Source organism: Fusarium oxysporum, chromosome V (assembly GCF_013085055.1).
Source record: "Fusarium oxysporum Fo47 chromosome V, complete sequence".
Taxonomy (NCBI): Eukaryota; Fungi; Ascomycota; class Sordariomycetes; order Hypocreales; family Nectriaceae; genus Fusarium; species Fusarium oxysporum.
The window spans coordinates 2,095,417-2,111,776 of record NC_072844.1 but is presented as its reverse complement, the minus strand read 5'-3'; the positions used below and the strand labels follow the sequence as shown (position 1 = coordinate 2,111,776).

General features: G+C 49.1%; 9 protein-coding genes across 9 annotated transcripts; 3 read left to right on the top strand and 6 right to left on the bottom strand.

Moving 5' to 3' along the window:
- Window positions 1–463: 463 nt before the first annotated feature.
- FOBCDRAFT_201674 (uncharacterized protein) lies at window positions 464–2,041 on the top strand (the record flags this gene model as incomplete). Its single annotated transcript, XM_059609010.1, has 4 exons — window positions 464–533; window positions 585–1,506; window positions 1,562–1,883; window positions 1,964–2,041. The coding sequence occupies 4 exons, from the start codon at window positions 464–466 to the stop codon at window positions 2,039–2,041; spliced, it is 1,392 nt and encodes a 463-aa protein (XP_059464915.1).
- Window positions 2,042–2,306: 265 nt separating this feature from the next.
- Window positions 2,307–3,566, bottom strand: FOBCDRAFT_319518 (peptidase M24, structural domain-containing protein; the record flags this gene model as incomplete). Its single annotated transcript, XM_031184100.2, has 1 exon — window positions 2,307–3,566. The coding sequence occupies one exon, from the start codon at window positions 3,564–3,566 to the stop codon at window positions 2,307–2,309; it is 1,260 nt and encodes a 419-aa protein (XP_031039742.2).
- A 1,027-nt stretch (window positions 3,567–4,593) lies between these two features.
- Window positions 4,594–5,193, bottom strand: FOBCDRAFT_35503 (uncharacterized protein). Its single transcript, XM_059612155.1, has one exon. The coding sequence runs from the start codon at window positions 5,027–5,029 to the stop codon at window positions 4,712–4,714; it is 318 nt and encodes a 105-aa protein (XP_059467211.1). The 5' UTR covers window positions 5,030–5,193; the 3' UTR covers window positions 4,594–4,711.
- FOBCDRAFT_35502 (RNA polymerase III-inhibiting protein MAF1) lies at window positions 5,194–6,841 on the bottom strand. The gene is made up of 2 exons (XM_031184099.3): window positions 6,416–6,841; window positions 5,194–6,351 (listed from the first exon to the last, which is right to left on the bottom strand). The coding sequence occupies exons 1-2, from the start codon at window positions 6,419–6,421 to the stop codon at window positions 5,359–5,361; spliced, it is 999 nt and encodes a 332-aa protein (XP_031039741.1). The 5' UTR covers window positions 6,422–6,841; the 3' UTR covers window positions 5,194–5,358.
- Window positions 6,842–8,542: 1,701 nt separating this feature from the next.
- On the bottom strand, window positions 8,543–9,354 carry FOBCDRAFT_201671 (clathrin adaptor complex small chain-domain-containing protein; the record flags this gene model as incomplete). The annotated part of the gene is made up of 5 exons (XM_054704622.1): window positions 8,543–8,707; window positions 8,751–9,025; window positions 9,079–9,196; window positions 9,252–9,285; window positions 9,344–9,354. The coding sequence occupies 5 exons, from the start codon at window positions 9,352–9,354 to the stop codon at window positions 8,543–8,545; spliced, it is 603 nt and encodes a 200-aa protein (XP_054560597.1).
- Window positions 9,355–10,143: 789 nt separating this feature from the next.
- FOBCDRAFT_223432 (uncharacterized protein) lies at window positions 10,144–11,646 on the top strand. The gene is made up of 2 exons (XM_031184097.3): window positions 10,144–10,432; window positions 10,494–11,646. Exons 1-2 carry the CDS (start codon window positions 10,407–10,409, stop codon window positions 11,404–11,406), a joined length of 939 nt encoding a protein of 312 aa, XP_031039739.2. The 5' UTR covers window positions 10,144–10,406; the 3' UTR covers window positions 11,407–11,646.
- FOBCDRAFT_223430 (kinase-like domain-containing protein) lies at window positions 11,647–12,600 on the bottom strand. Its single transcript, XM_054704621.2, has one exon. It carries the CDS (start codon window positions 12,440–12,442, stop codon window positions 11,654–11,656), a length of 789 nt encoding a protein of 262 aa, XP_054560596.1. The 5' UTR covers window positions 12,443–12,600; the 3' UTR covers window positions 11,647–11,653.
- A 1,074-nt stretch (window positions 12,601–13,674) lies between these two features.
- FOBCDRAFT_35467 (uncharacterized protein) lies at window positions 13,675–14,695 on the top strand. Its single transcript, XM_054704620.2, has one exon. The coding sequence runs from the start codon at window positions 13,889–13,891 to the stop codon at window positions 14,648–14,650; it is 762 nt and encodes a 253-aa protein (XP_054560595.1). The 5' UTR covers window positions 13,675–13,888; the 3' UTR covers window positions 14,651–14,695.
- A 360-nt stretch (window positions 14,696–15,055) lies between these two features.
- Window positions 15,056–16,209, bottom strand: FOBCDRAFT_35465 (AhpD-like protein). Its single transcript, XM_031184092.3, has 4 exons — window positions 16,192–16,209; window positions 15,366–15,915; window positions 15,266–15,311; window positions 15,056–15,210 (listed from the first exon to the last, which is right to left on the bottom strand). The coding sequence occupies exons 2-4, from the start codon at window positions 15,843–15,845 to the stop codon at window positions 15,164–15,166; spliced, it is 573 nt and encodes a 190-aa protein (XP_031039734.2). The 5' UTR covers window positions 15,846–15,915; window positions 16,192–16,209; the 3' UTR covers window positions 15,056–15,163.
- Window positions 16,210–16,360: the final 151 nt, after the last annotated feature.

The following is a 16,360-nucleotide window of genomic DNA, read 5'->3' as shown; positions in this document are numbered from 1 at the left end:
CAATGCTTGGAGACGTATGCGCATGGCTATCGTCAATAAAAGCTTTGGAAAATTGCGGTTCCTTTTGAACGTGGTTCCCAGACTGTTAAAGTCTGTAGAGCCTGGACCACGAAACTATTGATAAAGCCAAAGAAATGGCGCTACAGAATGAAATTGTCCTCAAGTTCATAAACGGCCTAGCATCAGTCCTTTTCACCACTTCAAGATCTGTGTACCCCTGACGCTATGTCACAGCCATATCCTATTGATTGTAATTATTCCTTGTTAAATCAATAAGTTGGAGTCCGATGGATCTAGTAGCTTGTTTTATTTGGTTCCCCTTTGTTCTAAACGCATCTAGAATTGCGCTTCTGGATATGGTTATTTCTTGGTAACCACTTTGGTTGGACAAAAAGGGACACTCGCCCACCAAAATCATGTACAATAGAGTAGATGCCTACTCGTTTTAAAGACGGATGCGGATATGGTGACCTCAAAGGTGCTTGCTGCTGTATTAACAGCATCGAGCTTCTTTGTTGCTGAGGCTGGAAAATGTAAACCACATCCCCACCCTGAGTATACATCACTTTTGTCGTTGATCTCAGATACCTCAAGGGTGATCGGTTCTAAAACTGAAACCACGGAGAGTCTGGATGCTTCATATTCAACAGACCTCCCAAGTTCTACCGGTGCTGTCGATATGGGGTCAACAACGTTGGGTGGTTCTTCAACTATAACTTGGCCGCAAACCACAACGTTGAGTGCAAGCTTTCCGGACTATACAGCCTCTGTCGACCCTACAGCTATTTCTGATTCTGAGTTCGATTCTGAGACTTCGACTTCGCCAAGTAGTTTTGGTTCAACCTTGGCTGATGTAACGACAATCGAGGATTCGACTACCACGAGGGCCACTATCACCATCTCTACTGATAAATCGGAACTAAGCAACAGCTTGACTTCCGCCAGCACCTCTAACTCAGGCGTTATTAGTGCTTCGATTGATACTACTGATACAGCAACTTCAATCATTCCCACCACACCCAACAAGTCGACTGCAATCGCCGATGCAGCTACCTCTGCTCACTCAACTTCAACCGAGCTTAGAACATCGACTGACACTACCGTATCATATGCAACAACCGGGACAGTCAGCTCAGGAGACAGCAGGGTATCAACCGATACTTCCACTACTGATATCACCACATCCAACGGACCTACTACAACCATTGATGCCACAACTGTGACTAGTGAAGCACCCACAAGCATTGACGCCACCACAACCCTGATTACATCCTTATCGTCATCCGAAAGCACGTCGACAACAGAGAGCCTATGGACTTCAACAACCTCATCAGCATCATGCCCCGTTGTCTCAGCTTCTATCGAAGACCCAAGCTTTGAGGGGGACAATACGGGCGAGAACAGATGGGACTATATGGGGCAGTTCGCCGGTATTGCTGTACCATTTCAACAAAAGAGTAGCACCTCTCAGGACGTACCGCGTGCTCACAGTGGCGAACAGTTTGCGTAAGTCGAAACCAAACAGCTCTCCCAGACTCCATCACAGCTAACATCACATAAGACTTGTCAGCTCAGGACCAGGCTCTACCCTTGGATCTGATATGTGGAGGCCCATATCCCTAGACTCGACAAAGAAGTACCAAGTCTGGTTCTCATATGCTCCTGTCTCTGACCCTGATCAAGATTGGGATTTTTCCTTCATCATCGCCACTCAGAGATATGGTCATGTCCACAAAGAGACTGTCTTTGTTCCGAAAGGCGCCCCTTTCAAATACGTTCAACGCACTGCGATCTTCCAAGGAGCAATGGACGACCACCTCTATGCCTTTATCAGAGTTAACAACCAGGCTGTCGCTCGTTATGTAGCTATCGACGACATCTATGTGGGCGAATACAAACCGGCCTGTGCCGTTCCAACAGAGACTACTAGTCTCTGCGGTGGTACTCAGGGAAATTTCAACAGCAATGGCCCAAATTACAGATCCATGTCGATGTTTCAGGGGAGCGTCGAGATGTGTGCCCGAGCATGTCTGGAGGATGAGAGCTGTGTGGTATTTGGCTGGGTCGTTTCCCAATATTACAAGAACTGTTACCTTTCATCGACCCCCAAGGAGAGTATGGGCATTTCGGCTAATGACAGAGGAGCGAAGTTCTATGATCGATCTTGCGGGCAATGCTCTCAGCTCGAATGCTTGCCTTATTAGTTACCGATGGATTGATTCAGGTTCATATCCAGAGGACAAGTGGACTGTTGGACAAGACAGTAATATCAGATAACATAGTATAGAATAGTTGACTTGCCCCAGTCACTTCAGCATAGCCTCCTCAAAGGGGAACTTTGACAAAACCTGAATCCCTGTCTCGGTGATTAGGACTTGTTGCTCCAGCTTGACACCCTGTGTACCACCCTCCTTGCCAATATAACTCTCCACGCAAAGTACCATACCCGGCTCGATAGCACCATCATAACCAGCATCTGGGAAATCTCCTCGATGATATAAATACGGATACTCCCCCGTAAGCCCACAGCCATGGGCCGAGACAAAATACCGGTTGGCCCAATACTGCTCAGGAATATCCCACGCGAGATCTGCATACTCGCGAAAGGTCAAGCCCGGCCTGAGGATGCTCATGTTGTGATTAACCTGTGCAAGTGCAGTCCTGTACAGCTCTTTTTGCTCCTCGGTAGGAGGATCTGGGCCAGCGTGAAACGTTCGTGAGAAGTCAGAGTAGTATCCATGGCAACCGACTACGTCTGTGTCTAAAGCCACGAGGTCGTTCTTCTGGATGACATAACTTGCTGACTCCTGGAACCAAGGGTTTGTTCGTGGTCCAGCGCCGAGGAGTCGAGTCTCGACATAGTCTCCGTTCTGCTCAATTACAGATTTGTGCATGACTGACCAGAGTTGGTTCTCCGTAAGACCTGGTGAGACTGCATCACGGAGTTTGCCCACAGCGACCTCTGTTGCGCGAAGAGATGCGACAATGCATTTGACCTCCTCAGGCGATTTGATAGTCCTTGCCATCTCTATGGCTTGTTGAGCATCCACAATGTTGAGGCCGAGTTCCTTGAGGGTGATAGCAACGTTTGCATTCATACGCTCCAGACCAAGTGTCGCATTCCGTTTTCCAATAAGACTCTCAACCAAATCAGCCATCTCTTGTGCCCATTTCCTCTCCTTATCGTGAATCTTGGGGCCGCTGCTCGTAAACGTGACAGACTTTGCTGTGCGGACTTCATCGACAGTCTCGTAGCCTTGAGCCAAGTGAAGGCAGCCCGCAAACTCAAACATGATGGATCGAGTTGCCGTGAGGAGAAGATACCGCGTGGGAGGGTTCCGTGCTGTGAAGACTTGCATGTTCCGAGTACCAGTCACATAACGAATGTTGACGGGATCACTGATGATGGCAGCGTCGAGGCCATATTTGACCATCTGGCTTCGTGTACGATCAAGACGATATAGACGAACTGCCTTGAGATCTATCCCCTCACTCTCAGGGGCTCGATCCAGGAGAGCCAGATCCGACAGATCAGTTCTCTCAGCGTGCCAATCAAAGTTTGCCATCGTCGTATTCGATACCTAAGAAGCTATACTCTTGCCCTCTCCTCTTCCCTCCTTGAGCCGGTCTTATAGGAAACCCATCCTCGCAGAGAAGAGGGGTTCGGATTGACAACCCGACTCCGAAGCAAGCACATGTGCTACCCAAGACTGTGTTGTGACTCCCCCAACTTTCTTTCAGATTGGCTTGTTCCATCAAGACCTGCTAACTTGGTTTGTTGGGGGTAATATCAGATAAGTGTCCTCGTCACCATCACCACTGAGGCCACACGAGTACCTCTGGTAGCCCTTTACCCCTCAGTCTGTGTGTCGAAGTCGCGTGGAACCAATTGAAAGGATATAGTGACATACTTCCTTTGTGAGAGAACCCGTAGACTAAGCATCAGACATGGCTCATCCACGTTAACTCTAACGATGCCATATGCTGATGGAAAAGCCTTTCGGATTATATAGACTGGCTACGGGTTCCTTTCCCGAAGTCAGCTGTCACGTTCGGCCGAACCTTATCTCTAAATACACACCAGATAGTAACTATACTTTGTGAACCCTCGAGGTAACCCCGGAAGTAACACAGCTACATAATACATATACCACATCCAGTCACCGACCAGAACCTCTTCGCCACCAAAATCAAAATCAACAAAGAACCCACGACGGACTCAAATATATGCCGTCGAGAAGTCAAACGGCATACTATCAATGGATCATCTTCGTGGGATGCTCAAGTGCTTGAACAGCCGGATAATTTCAAAGTTCCATGGCAGCGGTTGATACAGAAATCGGGATGTATTTGAATATCGCTGTCATATACGTAAGACACACCTGGCACCATGCTCAACCATAAACTCATGTCAAAGATAGTTCAAGCCAGATTTGAATGCTTGGCCGTGTTTGCGCACCGAATGAACCCTAGGTGTATACAGCTATTTGCGTCATCTTGTCGGATACACACGTGTCTTTTTACGCATAGACTTGCTCTCGATTAAACTCAAGGTCGAGGAAACAATGATCACTTTTAAGTAAGGTACTTATCCAGGACTGATGAGTAAAGCCATTGGGAATTTGAAATCATGAATTCGCAGTATCGTGTCAAAGCAATTACCAGCCTGACCAGCCCATGGCATGCATCCCCCAACCCATCATGTACATCATCACCGTAAAACCAGGTCGTTACTCTCACCCGAATTCCCATGCCGCCAGCGCCTACTATCATCCCATGCCGTTCCTAAACGAGACGACACCGACACCGAGCAACGATTTCTCATCATACATCCAGGCATAGCCATGTCAGGCGGTAATCCAATCAAAAGCAGCCAAAGCCAAACCCAGGTTAAAGGATATAGAATAACAGTGCTTGAAAAAGAAAGGAGACAGAAAAAAAAAAAAAAGGTCCAATAATTAGAACAGAGAAACCTGCAATCATCTCCAGGAAATAGCAGGTTGACAAGCAGAACCCGAAAACGCCTCATGTCGCGGAATTCCAGCCGCTCTCACCGACCAGAAGCCTAACCGGGCCTCACAGTTTCATACTAAGCAAATGGCATGTCGAAAGAAAAGAGCATGACGCAAGAATGCCCGTGAAATACAAAAAAGCGAAGCAAAAGTCGTGTGCTATTTAGCTTCGTTCGTCTCGATTTGTTGGTATCGAGCAACCCTAGTTGAGATTAGGATAGTGTTGAATGTTGAAATAATGCAGCAAATAATGAATTCAGAGAAATGCGGCTGATGGTCGGTTTCGAACCGAAGAGGCCGTTTCTTGAAGAACCGATCCGGTATGACGATTTGGATCAAATCGACCCTAGATCTCCATGCGACCCGCGACATCATCGCTCATGGACCTGTCAGGACTGCTATCGAGCATGTCCATATCCTCGATATCCTCGTCGAAGTCTTCATCTGAATAGGCAACGAGATCTCCGTTCTCTCCGCGATTCCAGAAAAGACCGTCGTCATTGAGCTCCTCGTCGTCCTCATTATATGGCACTAACTCAGCATCTTGATCACCAAGCCAGTAGTTGGCGCGTTTCTGCGCGCCAGCTGATTCGAGATCCCGTTGGTTGCTGTGGTTCCTGGCCAGATTTGTGGGTCGGAGAGTTGGGCTATGAGACGAGATAACTGGCACGACGCGGACGTAGAGATATGCCACTCTTTTCAAGGTACGGTTGAAGAAGAAGTAGTGTGAAGCCCAGATTGCACTCTCGTCTTCTTCAAAAGGGTCGCTCTCGGGGTTGTAGCTGAAAATAGTACACTCGTTGAGGTGCATCTCCTTGTCGATCAGTGACCAGCATTGGGGCCCCCATATCGAGCTTGTCTCACTGCCTAGCGAGGAACCGAGAGATTTAGGCTCAAAGTTAGGTCTTACGTTCTGGAGAATTGAATCGAGGTTGACCATGACGCGACGCAGGTTTCGCTCGCGTTTGAAGTCGTTGGGTCGAAGGACATGAGAGAAATCGTAGTGTGGGTGACTCGCATTCAGCGTCGCGATAAGGTATGCAAATGTCTTGCGACTCGAGAGCTCGGACAAGGGGCCGAAAGCACTTGAGTGTGAAAACAGCTGCATGCTCGGTGATGTAGCAAGCATGTGAGCACGCTCAGGTGGTGATAGGCTGGCGCCGAGCTTGAGAAGGGCTTCATGTTGTGAGTTCAGATCGTTGTCGATGTTTTTGTAGAGCTTCTTGTCGGAACCTGTTGATTTCGTTGTGTAGAGATCGCATCCACCGGTCACGCTGCAGTCGGGTGTGTTGAAGTTCAGCGCGCTCGTCACCGCTTCGAAGTCTTGTACGGGTAGATACTGGATGTGCGCGTTAGCATATGTCGGACGAGGGGCTCCTCCGTGGGGTCCTGAGGTTGCTAACCTTCATCTTGGAGGTGGAGGAGCAGTTTGGGGTCGATTCTGCGGTGGAAATGTTGCGGTGTTGATGCGCTGGACCGTAAATGCGTGATGCGACTGACTGATTGAGGGAGCAGTCAAGGGAACAGATTGCGTCAGCGTGGAGTCGCGGTGGGCCGGAGTCGGATGGTGACAGTTGTCGCGATATGGGAAAGATGGCGGTAAGCGTACGATGGCCGATGTCATAAAATACGACGTCGAAATCGGTTGCGACAATCGATATTGCTGCGATACGGGGTATTGACAATTGAGGAGAAAGAGGGGGATAACAGTGTGAGGGTGAGGATGATTGAAAGTGGGCGGAAGGAAGTCGGGAATTAAAGATCGCCGGAGTCAGGAGCAGGTACAGTTCGGGAGGGGCGAGGTCAGGAACTTAAATCGCGGTGGTAACTTTTAATGCCCTGGACGGAGTAATCGGCGGCAGATTCGTTACTGTAACGTTGGGAGATACAGTGCAGCCGGCAAGGACCCTGAGAATCTAAAAGACCGGAGATAAAAAGAGATTGGTTGGCGATGACGGAAGATAATAATAGGCACTGATCAAGATTGGACAGGAGATTGCCGAGAACCTGGTCGATTCAATTGATGATGGAAGGGGGAAGTGTTGGATAGAGATAAGCAAGTAACAGGGTTGAGTTTGAGTTGATTAACACATGTGAATAAGCAATAAGCAAACAGATAGGAACCTGGTTAGTTTGTGAGACCAAGGAAACACAAGATGACTGATTGAGGGGCCGCAATTGAATGGATGGATATGGATAGGCTTTGAGTTAATGGAATTGGCCGGCTTCGGGATAGAATGGTTGGAGTAGAATGGGGATGGCCTGTTGGGCTGTCTGAGGTCAGCGGATGAACGGTAACTCTGTCTCTCGCTTGCATTGCGTAGGTAGCGTAGTGCAGCGCAGCGTTGACTTGCGTGTTGCGTTGCGTTCTCGTCAAACAAAGACGTTTGAGCCCACTCAAATCTGGTGTGATCTTTTGCTGTAGCCAGCCACGGGATCTCAAAATCAGTCACTTTTGCTGAGAGCTGAGTTGAGCTGGCGTGAGCTTAGACCGGTCCCGGCCCTGGTCCGGCCAATGTTGAAGAATTCCGGGGATCGCGCCAGTTCTCGGTACTGCCAGTTAAGCCATGTCAACGGGAGCCAAGAGACCCCCTGTAAACCTCATGCTTCATCCTTTGGCTCTCATGAGACAAACCTCAGGGACTCTATTTTGATCAATTCTTCAGTGCCAACTTACAATCCAATCGTTTCGCACATGCCCTTAATTACGATCTGTTGTTCGAAGACCCGAATGCGTAAGTTTGGCGTATCGTAATAGGGGGAATGCTCTGACGCCAACCCCACGCGATTGATCAATGATAGCGAATGGGGCTGAACTCCGAAACCACGCGCTTCAGTCGACCGCTAGGATGAAATAGCCCATCCCCTCTGATGAATGGGCCAGATCCATCTTCAGTCACCATCTAACGTCAGTTGGAAATTGGAGAAACAAGAAACAGAAACAGAAACAAGCATATGAGGTCAATCGTTTTCTCTTGATTCCAGTTGCGGGCCGAGGTGTTGCGACGGAGCAGTGCGGTTGATTTCGGCTTCGATAAACACAGGAGGTGACCCAACATGCCAGGCCTGACTATTTTCAGTGGGATGCAGCCTCTGATGATGATCATTGCTGTTGTTCAAGGCTTGCTCTCCTTTCACTGTTGCGTCGACGTTTGACCGATAACGGGTCGAAGAATGGAGACAATCTCTCTGCGCTGCCTGTCGTAGCTGTCGCAACACCATCGCCCGCGGGCCTCATCTCTTGATATAAAAGAAGGTGGTTTTCCACCGTCAAAGATCTACAAAACAAGACCAACACGGTCGGAGACTCCCAAAACACCATCTGCGCCTATTCCCACGATGTGAACATGTGTGTCCTCTCTTCCCATTGAAGAGATGCTCAGCCGCCTGAGACTTTCCCATTACAGAATTCCTGATTCCTTGAGCGACACCAATACTTGTTCGTCGGCCTGTTGAACCAAAGTTAATTCTCGGCCAGTGAATATACTGCAACTCGTATGAAATCTCTTGGTAGGTATTGATCGATCGCCTCAATCCGACGCTTCGGGAGCGGTGTCGAATTCATGTTGGATAGCAATTAAAAGGCCGTCAAGGAGGTTTACATGATCTTTGTAACTTCGTCCTCGACCTTGTTGGAGGCTTGGCGTCAGCTGTCTTGCGACGATTTGGTGGGTGGGTGGGTGTAGGTTGCCGGGCTATCACAAAACTTCATAGTTTATCAAGCTGGTCATGACTTACCTCCATATCTTCAAGGGAGTCCTGCTGGCCGATGCAGCGAAGAACATTCTTTTTGCTCGTTTCCTGCAGCTCGCCGGCGAGGAGGATTTCGTCGAGGATATAGTATGCCTTGGTGAAAGAGAAGATGATGTCGAGCTCGCAAACGTTGCCGTAGTACTTGTCCATCTGTTCGACATATCGGTGGATAATTTCGAGGGTGATCAGCTCGTTATCTTCGGAGGAGCATCCGGCGATGAAGAAGAGCGATGCATATCGGCGATAGACAATCTTTGTATCTATGTTGATGATTAGCTCAAGGTCATCAAAACAAAGGGGTTAGGAAACTGACCCTTATATTCTAGAAAGTTGCACATGCGAGTTCTTCGAGCGAGCACAAGCTGAGATACATCCTTGACGATCTTGGCCTTATCCTTGGGGGAGAGTGTTGTGAACCATTTGGCAAGACGCTGTCATGACTAGTCAGTGCTGTTGAAGCTGCGCATGTGAGGAACCAAGACACACCACTTTGCCCTGACGGGATAGGAGAATGAGATATCTGTAGTTAGTTCTCGGTCAGCAGACGGAAAAAGTTGGTATGCCACGGAGAAGCATACTGAATGGCCATGATGGTCTATCGAGCCTGCTTCGAGGCGTGCAGATAAAAGGCAGGGAGAGGTTTCGAAAGATGACGGAGGAAGCAATTCTGGCTTCAAGGTGGACACGGAAGCAATTTTGGTGGGTTGGTGACGAGTTGGCTCAGGCCGGCAAGCCCAATGATGAAGTGGTCCAGGCTCCAGCCAATCCGCCTACTGTGCTAGGTCTGGATCCCTCTCTCAGCGCTGACTGGGCTTGGGAGTCTAGGGAGTCAGTGGGTCACTTCAGTGGCTACACTGAGTTGCTATACCGACGGGAGGAGAGCGCCAGGAGCCATCTAAGGTTAACACAGATAAGCTAAACTTAAGTCGAGTTACCTGTTCTCTCTGAAGTTATACTATGATCCTGTCTCTAATAAAGAAGTTACCAGGTAATTGAACCAGTCTATATAACTGTGATTGGCACCCACTACATGATTCTGCACATTCAACGGCGACTAGTAGGCCATGTAGGTAGTGCCGACATACTCTACCTAGGTAGGTACATACTTAAACCCCACGTACACAGAAGACGATAAAGGAATCTCCGACCTTGACGTGAAAGAAATGGTAATGAGTACTATGTCATCAATTGGCCTCACTTGTCAAGCACGCGACTATGCGCTCCTACTGATGTCAGGTCCCAAACCTTTTCCATGGCCATTCAGAGCCAGCCTCCCACTCACTTCTGATCTACCTTACCCATGATTCGATATCTGGAGCCATGACAAACATAAATACAGTAGAATCATTACACAAACCTCAAACTTCGCCTGTGATTAATAACTTTGACCTCGAATAATTAAACATTACTAAGCTATCTGCTTTACCCCACGTATTTCAACAGTGGGCGCGCCTTGGAATAGACTATTTTGGTCTGCAGGTTTAATACTGGCGTGTCCGAGTTTACGCCTCGAAGACCCCGACGGCGAAAATTTCCCTCTTGTCTACTAAAAGTCTCTCCTCGAACCATTCTCTTCTCATTTGTTTGTTGGGATTATCTCTCTCGTATTTTAGTGTTCCAATTATCTCACATAATCTCATCATGACGAGACTTATTCTATCTACTGCGTATGTATTTATCTGACTTCTCTGCAGTTTTAATGGATGCTTACAAAACCCCTCTCGACAGCAATGTCATGTTGGCAGGCCCCTCCATTATCCGTAAACCCGGCAACAGCAGATCCAACCTCGAACTCGTCAATTCTCTGCGTGACAACATCGCCGAAGCTCAGCGCGATTATGCGATCGATGCGCAAGAAACGAACGGCTTCACGAACGGCGACACGCCCAAAGGCAAGCACACAGCCGTCGACCTCTGGACTGAACAAGAAGGCGATACGCTATACGTTCCTCGCATTAATTGGAACGCCGCGGGCCTCCAAGAGGAACCCAGTCAGTATGAGATCACTGTCAAGTTTTTTGTTCTCCCGGGTATGTCAGTAGCTGCTCGGGAACAACATGTCAAAGAGGCTCTGGACTTGGTCCGGAGAGAACTCGGCATTCAGACCATCGACCTCCTGATTGTATCTTTTCCTGGCATTTCGTTCGAAGGAAACTGCGAATGGGAGGCGGACAAGACCAATGCCCAACAGGGGAACCTTGAAGAGGAGCTTGCGACTTGGAAGGTGTTCGAGGGCCTGCACAAGCAAGGCCTCGTGAAGCGTCTTGCTGTGGCCGAGTTTGGTAGCGAGAAACTTGGCGCTTTCATTAAGCGTGCGAGTGTCCGGCCCGTCATCGACCAGATCAACCTGCGAAACTGCTGCGATGTTCCACCTCCGCTGAAAAAGCTAGCCGAGGAAGAAGGCGTGGAATTGCATGTTCACAACGACTGTATCGATATTCTTCCTCACGGCACTCTTCGAGAACTTCTTAGCCACGGGCCGAACGGCGCAGGTCTCCTTGCCGATCCCGATAACAGCGGTGCGGGTTTGACAGGAGAGATTGTCCCGGAATGGGTAGTGCGATACACGGCATTCGTACAGGATCGAGGCGTCATAGAGAACAAGGGATATTTTGCTGGAGCGGAGCTGGTGACACCATAGTTGGACAATTCCCTGACGGCCGGGAAAAAGAGGAAAGACAAAGAAAGGGAAAAAGGTAGAGATGATGAACCATTGGGTTTCTGGCATATTGGATCTCCAAGCCACATAAGATGGAATGTAGTGGCATCATTTGTCCATTTGTTTTTTTTTTCTTTTTTTGCAAAACAGCGAGCATCAGATACACGGAGTTTAGACACTATGGTAGGGAAATTGGCTGCAAGACGGCTTTTCTGTTTTTTCTTTTTGTTTACCCAAGCATGCTTCGTTTGCGGCCTCTCATCCGCACGTCTTCTAGCTTCTTGAGAACAATCTTGGCCTGTTTGAAGGTCTGGCCATAGGCTTCGAGCACCTCTGGAAAGAGGCACTCTGCTCTTGGATGTGTGCTACCAAATGCTCTCTCCAGAACGTAGAGATCCACTGCCCGGTCTTCGTCTGATATACTTCCACTCGCAAGACCCAGATCGATAATAACCAATTCTCCATGTAAGGAATTACCATCTTGGGGGTTAGCTGGGGGTTGCAACATCATGTTGCTTGTGGTCAAGTCACCATGGACAATGCCGACCTTGTGCATGTTGCCAATAGCAGTACCGATCCTTCGCATGAGGTCCTTCAGCTCAGCATCGCTCTCTATGCCTTCAGTTCTATTTCCGAGCCGCTCATTGATGCTCTTTCGAACAGGGCCTCCAGATATCCATTCCAGCATCAACCACCCAGCAGATTCATCCACAGCATACACAGCTGGTACACGAACCCCATCGCGGCGACACTTTGCAAGAATACGAGCTTCTGAAAGGATCCGGTGTTTCGTGAGCCGCTGATCAAGAATCGGGTGACGCCAGGGCTTAGGAGGGCGATACTTGAGGGCGCAGGGAATATCGGGTAATAGGTAAGTGGTTTTGTAGAGGCGACCCTCGGCACCTTGGGTGATGAGGATTGGCGGGGTCGACGCGGGGTATTCGAGGATCTTTGGGAGGGGAAACTGCTGCGCTTGCGGCGCGGGGTCAGCCGTCACCGTCGCTGTAGTCGTCGCCATGAGCAGGTTCCTAATGTTGTTGAGGATTCTTGGGAGCAGGAGGACGAGGATGGTAATAGAGAATGCAGAAACAGGCGATATCAGTGGAGAAAGATCCGATGATTCTGATAAGCTGCAAGACTGGCGCAGGTACAGGGCATCGATGAAGTCAGTGGAATGTCAGAACCTTGCCCAAGGGACAAGGGAGAGGAGAGAAGAGGAATAATTGGCACCACTTCGCTCACGCCTTCAACGGCCCGCGAACTTTTTACTGGGTGCCAAACTGACAGCGGCTAAAGCCTTCAGTAACGAATCAAGTTTATTCCGACTTATGACAACAACGTCAACCCAGCCAACTTCTCTTTACCCCTCCATGGATTTTGAATCGCTGGGGAGTTACTCAAAGATTCAATACATACTAGATGACTCTCATAACTTTCACCTCAACAAACTAATGTCTTTCAGCTCTCTTTCTCCTCCTCAAGCCCTAGACTTGATCCACCAAGGTACTGCCCTTCTCCTAACCCTAATTCCAGACCTCAATACCCATGCTTTTATGGACTTGGGCGCTCTGAGGATCCGAGACACTACTCAAATAAGCCTAGCATAGTGTCCTGCAAGAATTGGTCACATCCAACCGATGGTGATTCTCAACCTGCAGATGAACCCACTCGGAATGCAATCCATCCGCCAATGCAATGTGAAAACCCGCTGGACGGTTCGGCAGCGCAGCATTAGTTTTTGGATACTGCCAATCTTGAGCAGGCTTGTGGTGCATCCTCTTACACTATGACATTAACAAGTTGTGATGGCTACGTATGGTTATTGAGTACGTTTTGTGTAAACCACCATCAGTTAACATCACCAGATACCGTCTTGACCGTTTCTTCCGCCCGGCACTTCCGCGTACATCATCATCACGGTACCTCACGCTTACCCATTTTTAGGGGCCATGCAAAGTAGTATCAGTCAGACAACTACAACGCCATCAAGTCGCGCATCGCATCCCACTGGACTGGCCATGACCATGTGATGACTGACTTGAATACCCTGCCCTGTCTCTATGGACTATCGTTAGTTGCAGATGCACCTGCAGGGGGGTTCTTCTCGATCCCCAGCCATCTGCACCAAGTGGTCCAGCACGAATATGGAAGCTCGGCTTGTGTATGAGCCTAGAAACTAGGTGCCTCTATTAGTTAATTAGAGCGCACACAAACGCGCAGGTTCTCTTTGATAGGTTAAGATACAGTACTGTACGGCATGATTGTTGGGGTTGTTGGATTTGGCTGCGCTTGTGCTTGATCTTCCCGTCGTCATCGCTCCTGTCCCTTGCCTTTCACCTGCATATTGTGTGCGCCTCTTCCCCTTCTCTCCCTTTTCTCTCCCACAAACACACAACTCCCCAAGGACCATGCGCGATAGCTTCACCCTCCGCCTCGACTTGCCATCTAGACGCTCTGCTCAACCATGGCCGAGTTCAATCTGCTCCAGTGGACTATCATCCTCATTCTGATCGCTGTCATTCTGTCCCTCATCGTCCTCGTCCAGATCATCTCCTCTTACACGGCCGCGTACCAAGCGGCGCCGCTCGAAATTGCAACATTTCTTGACACTGCCGACTTTTCCGTCCAAGAGAACGAGAGCTATGATCGTGACGTCGCAAAGGTGCAGCGCCTTGATGATAAGATCCGCTTGACACGGCTCCTAAGGGAGATCCAGAAGACGGGTGATGATTTGCGCGAGGACATCAATGGTGTGGTGATCGAGGAGGACACCACCAAGCTAAAGACTTCCGCCAGGCTGTTGTGGGCGTCGAAGCGATCGAGGTTAGAGGATCGGGTTCGTAGGCTCGACATGCTACGCATGCGCTTCCTTGTCGTTTATATGGGCGTCGTCGCATCACAAACAAGCACCACTACTCATGAGAAACCCTCTGCGCCGCCGCCTCCGCCGCCTCTACCTGCGGCAAGGGATCTGGAAAAATCACCGGTTTTCAAAACTCCAACCCGTCCTGCTCTTCCTAGAGGCTTAATGGAGGGTATCATCAACCGTCCTCCCTTGCGCAGTTTGACCACCCAGGCTCTCGTTAACCACCCGGAGCCCATACCAAAACCTAGCCGTAAGGGCTGGGCGGGAGTTGTCCAGGAACTACAAACATCGCCTAAAATGCATCAGCGCCACGCTTCAATTGAGCGTGCAATGTCAAGGTCATATTCCAAGTCGCCGTGATCTTGAAGCATCGGTTTGGTCTTAGACTTCATGGTTTTCTTTTCGTTTTGGTTTCTGGTTACAGCGAGACGGCATAACTCTTACAGGTTGTCAAGTGCGACGATACAGCATGGTCATTACACAATCCTCATTACACGGCGTTCTCAGTGCGGCCAGGTGGCCGCCAACATATTTACAAAACAGCATAGTCCAGCATGACAGCGGACACTCACCACGACCACAGGAGGCATGGTTGAATGAGCAACGATTAACGACGGGTTGGTTTGGCGAGGATGGGGCCTCGGGGGCTTTATTCATGAGGAGTTTGGTTCATTTGTTTCACTTCACTTCTGTAGATGGGATGATACCCCTTTCCCGCGGCCTTAAGTCGTGGTATTTCCTTAGGACGGTTGTTTTTGTCTTATTCTACCACTCTGTTTGTTTTTGGGTTATGAGTCACTATTCATGATCAAGACATGTTTCTTCTTTTCATTTTGCTGCTACTCCTGGAAATTGGCAGGACACAACTGTCTATCAATGACCAGAGATGGCTTCGGGGCCGGTACCATTTCTCTCCCCGACTGTAGCATTGTTAGTTCTAGTTAGAGCGGAAATGAATTTATAACGTGAGCTTACCGTCGAGTGCCACCAAGAAACGGCTTACACAGTTGTAGCATGCAACCTGTTGGTGTCAGGACAAGTTTGATGACTACAGAGGGACATGGGACTGTCTTACCGTGGCTGTGATTTCCACAATTTCTTGTTCGTTGAAATACTCCCGCAGACGATCAAAGGTCTCATCCTTGACTTGAACGTTCCTCGTCATCTCATCCGTGTACAGAAGCACAGCCCATTGCTTCTCTGATAGCTCAGCAGGCCGCTCACCAAGTTCCTCCCCCTTGATAGCCTCAAGTCCAGCCTCAGACACACCACCCTTGACAGCTAGCGGCGCATGGTGCTTCCATTCGTACCAGGCCTTGTTGCACACAGCAATACGTGAAATTGCAAGCTCTCGAATGTCGTCGCTTAGAGAGGTCTTGGTACGAACAGCGCCGAGGAATGAGTTCCAGCCATCAGCAACGTGAGGGGAGTGAAGAAGTGCTAAATCCAGAGATTGGAGAGGCCGAGGGGCGCGGCGCTCTTCTATGCGCTTTACAATGGCGGCATGCTCCTCGGACTTGGTCTCAGGAGGGTTGGATACGTAAGGAACTCTCATGATGGCAGATAGTATGGCGTAAGTCGATATGAATATGAGAGTGTTCAGAGACAATGTTACCAGAGGGAAACTGCGTGTCTTATAAGTCACAGAGTAAATGAGGTTGAGAAAACAAGTTGTGAGAAAAGTTACGTGAGAGGTATGGTATTCGCGTTTGGTTATATGTTCACCCGGGCATACGCGGGGTCGGGTTTGAATCGCAACTCCCGACTCCACTTCCCGAAAACCGGCGCCGACAGGCGGAGGTTAATCCCGGCATTTGACGTTTGATGTTTCTAGATTGTGCAGGTGTGAAAAGCAGCAAGTCTGAAAACTACCGGAAAGAATATAAAGAAGTTTTCCGTACCACAATCAAGTTCTTTTCGGGTTGGATATCAGGATTGGAGTGTAAGTCGTAGGTATTTCAGGTAATTCATTCCGCGGTCTCAATCATGGTGCATTCATGGTAGAAAAGCGGTTCCTCTAAGCCTCGGATACTGAGCTCGGAATTGTTCGAGACCATGAATCGAATTTCT